Here is a 12,087-nt window from a genome sequence, read left to right as displayed (position 1 = left end):
CTGCTTTAAATCCTCATTAACAAATAGCAAACTACAGTAAGAAACAATTGCGTCTGTGCTAAACAATTCTTAACGAAAATTACCACAAAAGTTCACAGAGCAACTTTATAAAACTTGACATGTACAGGAACTTTTCTCTTCATTAATGCCTTGCTATCTCCCTCACCCCTCTCATCTTTAATATCTCCAGTTACACTAAATTACCACAACACTCATACCCACCCATCTTAAATTCACACTATTTCTTTTTAAATGTTAAGAACACTTTCTTTAGAAAAGCAACGATAGATGGGTTCTACGGACTAGAAATTTAGCTTTTACTTTAAATCATTTTACACAAATATACTATGCACACAATTCAGGATCTGAGTGCTCTTTAATGATCTGACCTGTGCCTTCAATTACAAATGCGTTGATCTCACTGATAGCCAAACCATGATACTACTCCACACTGCCCCCTAGCCCTACAAAATGTATCAGTTTAAAAGTTACGGTTTGAAAGGACAACCTCAAGAAAAAGTGTCAGTCACTTATCAGCTCCCCTTAAGCAGTTCTTAAATAGATACTATATTACCTAAATTTGACCTAATAAGTAACAGCTGACAATTAAATCTTTCAATTAATACTGATAAGAGCTGATGAGAAAAAAATGTTATGTGCTGATGGGTTTGGAATTCAACCACCTAACAATCTAGTTCAAAAGTTCTGTAGAAGTCCTTTGTGAAATTTGTTTGATTTTTAGAGTCATTAAGCAAGGACCCATATAAAAATACACATTACAAATGCCTTCTTTTCATGTAATTAAAGGACAAATAGCATGGCATTGGGCCATCGTTCTTTGGAGGAATGGAATTAACTTCTTCGTTTTTAAAAATGCTGGGATCAGATTAAGTAATCTCACTATAGTCACATTATTTATCAATACAAACTTAACCTAAATTTCTAACTCTGGTAAATTTGTGAGAGGAAAATTTGTGATTTTGGTCCTGATGCTAAAAACATAAGCCGGATTTCGGCTGCCTCCGGATAAGCAGGGGAGGACAAAAAGTGAGGATGACACAATGACATATGCCCCTTCCTTTTGGGAATGAAATTCTTCACATTAAGCAAAACTTCTAAGAACAACAGCTACAAAAATCCCTCTAGTTTTCAAATGTCCTTTACCTTACACAGCCATTCTGAAAAAGAATTCTACGTTCATATCCGAACTCTGGTACATTTCGCACTAATAAGGGGAAACACTGAATAGGATGAAAACTGGAAGAAAGAAAAAAACTGAAAAGGGGTGAAACTCCAGAACAACTACAACGAGGCACAGCAGAGTACGTCAAAAACACAAGGTTTTATTCTAAAGAACGGTTTTGTTTCTACCGTTTTTCTAAAGTATTTAATTTGCACGTCTTAAAATAGAGACCCTGAGGAGAGCAGCTCGAAGCAGTGAAAGGAAGGGGGGGCGGGTTAGGTAAGAACAGAGACTTGCGAGAAAATATGCGGTGCATTAGAATGTGCAATGGAGGGGGGGATGCTAGCTTCACCGTCAGGAAGCAGTCGAGGGCTTTATGAGTAGAGAGGCAGAATATGCTGCGGCTTAAGGAACGCGTACTCACAGCCAGAATGCACACCTGGTAAAGGGATAACCTAGGATAAGAAAGACCAACCCACCAACTGTGCAAATGCAGAGATGACCATTTTAACCAGCTCTATTGTCTGGAGTAATAGGTGGAAATGCCTCAGGCACGAGATCAAACTAGCCTGACACTAAGTCAGAGATACTGTCTGGCAAAAAGAGAGAGAGAAGATGGACAGTGGCGGCCCGGGCATTCCCGGCCAGTGGCCCCTTCCTCGCGCGGGGGAGGGGCGCCGGGGTCCCGGGAGCCGCGCGAAGCCCAGTCCGGGGAGTCCGAGCACAGGCGGTCCCCTCCTCGGGGCTGGCGACGTCTCTCACCGCGCAGCCCAGGAACACGGAGACTTCCCCTCCCACCCCACCCCCAGCTGAAAGCAGGGAAGACGCGGAACTTGGGCTCCAGAGCGGAGGCCACAGACCAGGTCACGGCTCGGGTGGGAGGCTCTGGGTGAAATTCCGTGTGGTCACGGTGGTGGCCTAGGAAAGGCAAAGCCCCTGCTGGTCGGGCTTCCAATCGGACGACACTGGGGTCCGGGTGACGCGGCCCCGGTCGCTGCGGCGCTCACCGACCCCTGGACCTCCTGGGTCCTCATACTCCCAGGCCCTCTCGCCTCAGCTAGCGACCCGGCCTCTCGGATCTCCCCAGGCCCCCGCTGCGGCCGCCCCTCTCGGTCAAGCTCCTCTCCAGAACCCTCGCCTCGGACGCTCCCGCCGAGCCCCGGGCCGCACCTCCGTCCTGGTGATCCGGTGTCGCCCCAGCTTCACCACGGCGAAGTTGCCTTTCCCCAGCGTGCCCTCGATTTCGTAGAACCCCACCCGGACCGGCCCGCGCTGCAAGTGCCTCGGGCCATCCGCCATGACCATGCTGGGCCCCGCTGCTAGACACTGCGGACTGGAGCGCGGGCTGGAGGGCGGCGGGCAGGCTGGCAGGCTGCTCAGCTCCGCTCGGGCGACGGCCGCTCCGCTCACTCCTTCGCTCAGTCCCTCCCGCTCCGCAGGGCCCAGCCAGGCGCGCGCCGCCGCTGACGTGCGCCGACGTCAGGGGGCCGGGGAAGAGCGGCGGGGGCGGGACTGGGCCTCGATTGGTCACCATGGCGACCGGAGCACCGCGGACGTCCGCGGGCGGGCGGGTGTGAGGGAAGGCAGATGGGCGGGGCTTGGACGGCGCGTTTCTTCCGGGCTCCGGCGCCCTCCATGCTCCCCGTTGCCTCGCCGCTGCCAGGGGCGGGATAGCAGCCCGGCCCGCCCAGATCCTCGGCCACCCAGCCGAAGGGCAAGAGCGAGCCCTGGTGGGCGGAGCGGAGGGCTGCAGAAACCTGGGTCTGGCTCGGGTCTCCTTACCCCACCCCGGCGTTCCCCGCCCACCCGGGGACCTTCCCGCCAAAACCTCTCACCTATGACTACTGTGCGTCCTAAATTTGGAAAGGGCAAAGAACTGTGGCTGAGCAATGCATTGCTCACAGGCTCCTTTCTTTGTATCCTTTTTCATCTGTTTCTATATAAATCCCTCCAAATTTGATGTCTCTTAAGAATCATTCTGACAGCATCGCGGGCGCTTGTAGACTCACAGAATGTCAGCGTTGATGAGACCTTGGAGATCACCTAATCCAGGGATTTGAAGCCTCAAATGGGCTTTGGAGACCGAACCCCCTAAAATGTGTGCAATTTTTTGCCTCTTTGAGCTTGCCTCTGGGGAGATGGGACTCTAGTTTTATCAGATTCTCAAACATGTTGGTGACCAGGAAAAGGTTAAGAAATACTTACTTAATCCAATTTATTTTCAGATGAGGAATCAACCCCAGGGAATGCAGGGAATTGCCAAGGTCACACAGGTAATGCTAGAATCAGGATTGCATATCGCCTCACCAATCTTCCATATGGTGACCCAAGGAAACAGATACAGTGTTATTTTAATATTTTGAAACATATTATGTGTCCTTAGACCTTGGTTTCTAAATGCCAGTCTCCAATAAAAGGAACCAGACTCTGGAGAAATGGCTGATTCCCAGACAGAGGGAGGGAAAGTATAAAATGCCCTTGAAAATCTTGTCCCATAAAGCAAGATTTTCAAAGAACGATGAGGACGTGTCAAAAGGAAACAGGAGGGCTTCCTTGGTGGCGCAGTGGTTGAGAGTCCGCCTGCCGATGCAGGGGACACGATGCATTCGTGCCCCGGTCCGGGAAGATCCCACATGCCGCGGAGCGGCTAGGCCCGTGGGCCATGGCCGCTGAACCTGCGCATCCGGAGCCTGTGCTCTGCAACGGGAGAGGCCACAACAGTGAGAAGCCCGCGTACCTCAAAAAAAAAAAAAAAAAAAGGAAACAGGAGCCAGTTTGAAGGTACCTCTACTTACCCATCTGGGACAATTTGAGCATCACGAATGAATAATGATGGAAATGGATTATAACAATGAATTAAAAAAAAAGAATCCATGGGTGCTTACTTGTTCTTACAATGTTAAATAAGTATTGGGGGGGGAAGAAATGACAATTCTTGATAGTGGAATGTCAACTAATATACACACAAGAAATGATGAAATTAGGAAATCACCATTTTTCAACCATTATAGTAGTAATTGACTCAGATAGAATTATCAATAGATGTTAAAAATCATTGGGTGAAATTTTGCTGGGGAAAAGGATGTTTACACAATCTCAAAGTATCCTCTAATTTCTTATTCATTACAAAGGGATAAAAACAGTACTTTCACTGTGGAGAAATCTCACACACCACCATAACTAAATGGTCAAAGTTAATGTCACCAATTATGGGACAAAATGACATGATGTACCTCCTGATGTAAGGTACTGAGAAGTATACAGTATCTCTTTTGTAGTATTCCTGTCAAAAATACATCTTCTGAATCTAATCACAAAGAAACAATCAGAAAAAAATGCAACTTGAGAAACATTCTATCCAACCATTGGTCTGGATCAGTGTCCTGAAAGACTGTGGAACTGTTCTAGATTTAAGAGATTAAAGAGACATGTCACCAAAGGCAATATGTGACCCTGGATTGGGAGAAAAGTGCTAGAAAGGAATATTTTCTATTAAATTTGCCTATGGATTGCATATTGGATAATTTGCCTATGGATTGCATATTGGATATTATTTATTTATATAAATTTATTTATTTATTTTTGGCTGCGTTGAGTCTTCATTGCTGCTCGTGGGCTTTCTTTAGTTGCAGTGAGCGGGGGGTGAGGGGGCTACTCTTCCTTGTGATGTGCAGACTTCTCATTGTGGTGGCTTCTCTTGTTGCGGAGCACGGGCTCTAGGTGCACGGGCTTCAGTAGTTGTGGCTCGCAGGCTCTAGAACACAGGCTCAGTAGTTGTGGTGCACAGGCTTAGTTGCTCCACCACATGTGGGATCTTCCTGGACCAAGGCTCGAACTCGTGTCCCCTGAATTGGCAGGCGGATTCTTAACCACTGTGCCACCAAGGAAGTCCCAATAGTATTATTTAAATGTTAAGCTTTTTGAATTTTATGCTTGTGCTGTTGTTTTGAAAAAGAGTACCCTTATTAAGAGATACACACTGAAGTATTTAGGGATAAAAGTTTTGTTATATGTGACCTGCTCTCAAATAGTTTAGGAAAGATAGATAAGGCAAATGTGGCAAAATGTTAAATTGATAAATCTAGGTAAAGGGTATATGGTAATTCATTGTATTGTTCTTGCAACGCTTCTGTAGTTTAAAATTTTTAAATTAAAATTAATATATATTTGTATACATTTTATTTCATTAATTTTATGTTATTATTTAATTTATTTTATTTATTTTATATTCTTTGTGTAAGATCGTCTGGCTCTTGGGACCTCCACCTGCTCACTGTGCTTCTCCCCTTCACTATTCTTTTTTATTATTTTATTTTTATTTATTTTTGGCTGTGTTGGGTCTTCATTTCTGTGCGAGGGCCTTCTCCAGTTGCGGCGAGCGGGGGCCACTCTTCATCGCGGTGCGTGAAAATTACTGGTAGGTTGTCAATGTAACCCTGAAGAAGTACATGTGGACTGTTAGAATATTGCAACCTTGGAATACATGATTCAGCTCTGTTTCCTAGGTCCCAAAGATCTTCTCCCTCTCCAGTTTCAACCCCGTATGTCTCTTATGTGCTTTTGCTTCCATTAATTGATAATTGTATACAGTTTAGCAATTATTAATATTATCCAAGTTTTGCTTTCCTCTTGCCTTTTTCTCTCTTTCTTTTTTCTCTTCTTTCCTCTTTCTCTCTCCCTACTCCACCCTCCCCCCCCACCCCCATGCACACACACCACCACCACCCTGCCCCTTGGGAAAAAGAATAAGGAAAAAGGGAGAAAAGGGAAAATAAGAGAGGCTTCATACAATTCCCACCTTTTTCATCTCCAGTTTTTGTATCGGTGAGGTAGAGTGCTCTAGTCATCAAATTTCCTATCTGCTTGGCCTTTAAAATGCAACATTCCCAGCTAAGGCTGTGAGTCCACTATATTTGCCATTGAGTTGCTAAAAAAAATGTTAAGATTACACTTTAAAAAGCAAAAGTATGTACTCATAGAACGAATTAAGAAAATGGTGAAAGTCTGAGATAAGAATTAATTCTATAACATACTTAGAATAAAATGGACTTAGAATAAAAATGTGGAATGGGAGAGGAGTTAGCAAAGAGGTAATGAAAAAATAATTTGAAATATGAGGAAAGAAAACTTCGTGGCTCATAGTGTTGTACATATTTTGCTGAAGCAGATCCCATGAACTTGAAAAACAAAATAGGTATCGTATATTTCCTTGATCATGAACAACATCTGCATTTTTACTGTTTGATCATTTCAGGACCGAAGAAAAGTCAATACACTGGTAGGCTCAGGCCTGAATTTAGAGTTAGTTCAAATTGAAAATTGGTGAAGGCTTTATTAAATGACTTTGCTTAGAAAAAAATAGGTTACAAAGCTAGAATGAATACTTTGTTTTTTATATTACAGAAGGTAGAAAGTACATCAGAAAAATCCAAATCACTGACCTGTGCCAATTACAAGTACTTGTTATTATTATAAAATACAGGTATTCCTGAAATATGCATAAATCTGTCAGGTTAATGAACATGTGGGTGCCACTATGTTTAAGGTACCATTATGGAACTAAACTAGAGGACTGACATTATTTAAGGAAAGCTTTCTTTGGCTCTTTTAAGGGATGGGTAACCATGCCCTGGTTTTAACTTTTTAAGTGTGGTTTTAGCTGTGATGGAGCTTCTCTAAATGAAAAAATGTATGGTTCTCTCTAAACTTTTGAAATAATTTCAAAAATTTTGTGTCTCCTCCCAGATGACAGATTTCCTCAGGATCTTAAATTTTAAAGGGATCTTAGAATCATATGAGTTCATCTTCCCATCTGATACAGAAATCCCTAGACACTTGACAGATGGCATCAAGCGTTGGTTTACTGTTTCATACTTCATGCTTCACTACATGTCTCACATGTAATCTATGTGGGACAGTTCATATCAGTAGAAAATATTCTTTCTTCAGTTCTCCAAGCAAAACATTCCTAAATTTGCTAGCTAGTTGACTATGTTTCTAGCCCACTACTCTTTCTTCTTGTGCTTCACTGCACTCTGGTTTGTCAAAGTCTCTCTTAAAGTATCATTCCCAAAACTGAATGTGGTAACCCAGGCGCAGTCTAAGCAGTATCGAATACTGGCCATTGACTAGTCCCTCCTTTGATCTAGACACTCTGCTGGTACGAGTGCAGCCAAAGATTGTGCTATTTTTCTTTTTTAGCAGCCACAGCCTACAGTTAAGATTAAAGCCAACTTAAACCTCTGGGTCTTTCAAAATAACAATTATTGTTACCATTTTCTTGGGTAATTGCTTTTTTAAAAATGTAAATGGAAATTCTGATAGTTAAAATGTCATCTTGTTGATTTTGCTTACTGTTCCAGATAATAAAATTATTTTGATTCTTCACTCTGCCATCTATCATGTTACCTAATCTTAGTTCTCTGAGTCATTTGCAAATTCTACCATCATTTTCTATGTCATTATTGCAGTCATTATTCTTTGTATCACCACTCCTAGTACAAGTGTATGGCTCATAGTAGGTTCATAACTGGATTGGTAAACTAGTGAATAGGGCAAAGCCTGGGCCGGACTTTTAGAGCTTGTCACTAGACATCTTCTAATTTGACTTCCAACAATTTATGTGTCAACATTCACTTGATTTGAATTTTCATATAACCATGAGTTCCAGGAAGATCCTATGTCTAGTACTGCTGGGGTAAGATTTTAAAGAGGGTCCTCAACATTCTAATACCAGTGTTTCAATATATAAACTACCCCACTCTCAGTTAATTTCCCTTTAGCTCATTCTTTTCTATTATTGCAGTATTTTACTAATCTTCCTTAACCCCACTAAGTTGTGCACTTCTTTGAGGGTAAGGATCATATCTTAAGTCATTTTTTAAATTCCTTTAACTTTTCAGCAGAATTCAACAAATGCCGTTTAGTTTGACATTTATTGCATTTATGTGCTATGCACCATGGTAGACACTGGGGATGCAAACATGAATAAGGTGCAGTCTCTCTCCTTGAGAATTTATGGTTTAGAATGGGAACTCTGAAATCTGATAGCTGAGGTATGACTTGTAGGTCTACTACTTACTAGCTGGTGACCTTGGGAAAGTTGCTTAGCCTTTTTCTGCCTCAATTTCTCATCTGTTAAACAGTCCACCTGCCTCAAAGGATTACTATGAGGAGGGCGGATACATAAACAAATACTTAAAGAGGTGAGAGTTAAGAGGTTTGCACAGGGAGCTCAGAGGAGAGTTGATTAAGTTTAAAGGTTCGCAGGAGAGGCTTCTAAAAGATGAAACTTGAGTTGTAAATCCTACTAAGAGTTAGCCAGCTGAAAAAAGATCGGACGAGCATTTGAAGACAAAACAGCATGAGCAATGGTCCCGAAGGTATGAAGAGACAAGATGTGCTCAGGTACCTACCATCAGTTGTGAATGTCGAGACTCGATGAGAGTGTCCACAGATAGAACGGGAAGATACGTGGGACCAGGTCATGGAGGGCTCCTTCTTCCCCTTCTAGCCAGACTGCTGCAAAGTTGCAGCTGGGCAGGAAACTGCTGGAGCGATGGATTCCAACTGTGGCAGCGATGAGATGTAAGGATCGGGAGAGGGATGCTGAAGATTGCTACCAGGTTTTTAACAGGAGTGAACAGATGTAATCAGTTACTGAGAGCTTACCACGTGCCATTCACTCTGCTGGGCACTAAGGTGGGTGAAGTAAGGACCCAGCCCTCAAAGGGCATATAATCAATTTCATTCAGACATTCAGTCCTTATTTCTCTAATACATATAAAGATACTCTGAAAGCCTGTTAAATCATTGTAGAAATCAATATATATTATGTCTGTCTACTGAAGCAAAATGAGTTGTGCTAGGAGTCAGATATTCTGCCCTGCCATTTACAAGTTCTGGATACATAATTCTGGAGCTTGGTGAGGAGATCTAGGCTGAAAATTTAGAGACTTGAGGGTACTGATAGTTGAAGTCAAGGATGTGGATGGTATCATGCAATGGGAATATCAAGATTGAAGGAAACAATTTTGCAGCTACTTATTGCCTTCTGCTAGTCTAGTCTAGGAGCCTATTACTTACAGCTCAGGGAGATAAGCCCACAGATTCATGGGGGCCAGGTTTTGAGTTTTTGCCATTGTGACTCATCTCTTAAGGGAATAAACCTTACAAGTAAAGAGTCATTCTTTTCTAATCTTCAGTCTTGGAAAGTGTGTTATATTATGAAAACTGGCACTATATTAGCCTCTAACTAGTTCTTTTTGGACCTGTTCTTTTTGGTTTCGTAGGTATATTTTGGGAGCTGTGAATATGTAAGTTTCAGTTTTTAAATATAATCGTATCCAATTTTGGTGACTATTAATTTTAACCTAACCTTAGCAGATACTTTTAGATTAAGTGTTTGTTGAATTTAAATTTCTTATATTTGTAACTACAAAAGTTATCTTAAAATTTGCATTTATTTTTGGTCTTCAAGACTGAGGAATATATTCATTTGCTTAGTTCCTGGTCTAAAGATAATAAAATACAAAAACAAGCCAATTAAAAACTCCCCCCCTACCTCCCCCTCAAAAAGAGTTAAGGAGAAGACAGAATCCTACAGCATTTGTTTAGCACTCACAGGAGTGGGCAAATAGGGAGAAGTATGCCTCCCTGCCAAGGAGGAGAGGCCAGAGAAATAAAAGGAGAATGGATCAAGATGGGAAAATATTTTTTAAAAGTCTAGGGAAAAGAGAGTTTAAAGGAGGAGAACTTCAAGAAGAAGGGAGTACTTTCAATCTCTGAAAAGATGTCAAGCAAGATAAAGATGAATTCATTGGATTTAGTCATGAAGAGATAATTGATGATCTTTGCAGAGGATTTCAAAGTACTGAGGGCGGAAGCCAAACTGGTGTGAGTGGGAAGAGGTGAAGAAGAGTGAATGTAGACTGTTCTTTCAAGAAATTTATCTGTGGAGGAACGAAGATAGAAGAGGATGCAGAGTCAAGAGAAGTTTTGTGTTTTGTTTTATTTTTAAATGGTAGAAGTTGAGCATTTTTGGAAACAGTAAGAAGAGAGAAAGATTGAAATAAAGGTGATTAGAGATCATCTATGGAAGGCAATGAAATCTTGAATGCAAGAGTCAGGAGGTGAGATGCCTCCTTTACTCTGATGTGGGTGGGGGAAGGAAGCAAGGGCAATTTTGACGGCAGGTAAGTAGGTAGTTTGCAGTCCAGGAAGTTTACTCTTGGCATCGGTTTCCTCTGTGAAGTAAGAAGCAGATTATCCGCAGTGTTAGAGTGGGGCATTGGAGCATATAGATGAGTTGTGAAAGTTTGAAAAAGCTGCTATGAGAATGGGAGAGGAAATTGATTAGAACACATAGAAAACTTCCTGATCAATAAGAATCTCCAGCTGAAGTGAGAAAAACATGAATTGGTAGAAATACCAATCCACATGGTCATGGGACTTTTTGTAACCACGTTTGGTCGCCTGGGTGTCAGATTGATACAGGGCTTAAGCTTGCTGAGTGGATCCTACAGAATGTCAAGGGAGTTGAGGATTTGGCAAGAAAAAACACTGAAAACAAGTATCATGTAGTCGGGATAGAGAAAAAAGTGAAGATAAGAAAAGGAAGGGAGACTGATGGGCAAATGGAGGGCTCAAGCGTCTAGAGCATAAATGAGATGAGAGTAAGGACATGAAATTTCTTGAGAAGGAGTTATGTCTATGCTAGTATATTTGAATGAGATATTATTTTAGGTGATCCTAATATCCAGGGGATATCCTCAAGAATGGATGATTAAAGTGAAGAAGAATGGTCTACCTCTTTCCCCACTGTATTCCCAGTTACTTAACACAATGCCTGGAACACAGTAAGTTTTCAGTATATATGTGTTCAAAAAAATGAATAAAAATTCTTTATTTTCTGCTTCGCAGTATATTATACCAATTCTCCTCTTCTTCACATATTTCACTAGTTAACTATAATTATGATAAATTCTCTAAAGGAAAACTACTGCTTGCTATGAGTTTGTGTAACATGGGATCCTGATTCAGTCTGGGGGGTTGGGGTCAAGAAGTTTTCCTAAGGAAGTGACATTTAAGGTGAGAGCTGAAGAATCAGTAGGAGTAAGCCAGGGGATGACAGGTGGGGAGAGACTTACCAGTGTAAGTAAAAGATTTCTGAATATCTTGAGGTGGGAAGAAGCTGAAAACATTCCAACTGAATAGAAGAATAGAGATAGAGGCATGGGGCTGAAAGGGTAGATTAGGACCATATTACATAAGGTCCTATAAATCATGAAGTACATTTTGATCCATTAGACTTAAAGTGGGAAAAGTTGACATGCTATTGTTGTTGTTAGCTTATAAGCATTAATAAGAATTATAATGTTATATGGATGTGTGATTATACGCAGTGAAATGTGAAAGCTGAAAGATTATATTTGTCTAAAAAGTCTCCTCCAGCAGCCTACTCCTTCCTTATACACAACCTTATTCCTTTGGATTAAACAAAGTAAATGAATAGCCTTCCAAAAACCACTATAGAAATGCACTTTTGTTACCTGGAGAGAAAGTCTCTAGGCCTCCTTCTACTCTGCTATTCTCATTTTTTTCCGTTAGCTTCATGATTGGGTTAATTCGGTGTTTGCATAGGGAAAAGATAAGCATCATTAATGGAATATGAAGACCATTAGGAATAGCAGAGACCTTTGGCTGATGATGGGAAAGGGAGGCTCAGGTAGGCAAGCGTTGTAATGGAGATTTTGAATATTGGGCTGTCCCGTTGCACCTAAAGTTCCAGAGTATACTTGTTTCACAATTTTGTCTAATATAAACCTATGTAAAACCTCCAATTTTGCCAAGGTAGAGAATTACCACAGGCTGGCTGCTGACCCCAAGATCAATCTCAGAGGAAC

The 12,087-nt window shown here is 41.9% G+C and overlaps 1 protein-coding gene across 7 annotated transcripts in view; it reads right to left on the bottom strand.

The window, feature by feature from the left end:
* Nucleotides 1-2,648, bottom strand: part of SIK2 (salt inducible kinase 2) — a 129,022-nt gene extending 126,374 nt beyond the window's left edge. For 3 of the 7 annotated variants that reach the window (XM_089915528.1, XM_022561599.3, XM_022561600.2), the window contains exon 1: nt 2,354-2,645. In XM_089915528.1, coding sequence (XP_089771654.1) covers nt 2,354-2,488 — 135 coding nt within the window. In that variant the 5' untranslated portion in view covers nt 2,489-2,645. Of the gene's footprint in view, nt 1-2,353 lie in introns of all 7 variants that reach the window. The other 4 variants (XR_016393927.1, XM_022561598.3, XM_089915527.1 and 1 more) reach the window with 2 other exon arrangements.
* Between the last annotated feature and the right edge of the window lie 9,439 nt (nt 2,649-12,087).

This window comes from Delphinapterus leucas, chromosome 7, assembly GCF_059928025.1.
Source record: "Delphinapterus leucas isolate spDelLeu-1000000601 "Yukka" chromosome 7, BTC_Dleu_Yukka2, whole genome shotgun sequence".
NCBI classification, from domain to species: domain Eukaryota; kingdom Metazoa; phylum Chordata; class Mammalia; order Artiodactyla; family Monodontidae; genus Delphinapterus; species Delphinapterus leucas.
Note: the sequence above shows the minus strand (reverse complement) of the source record. Positions and strands in the feature narration are given on the sequence as shown.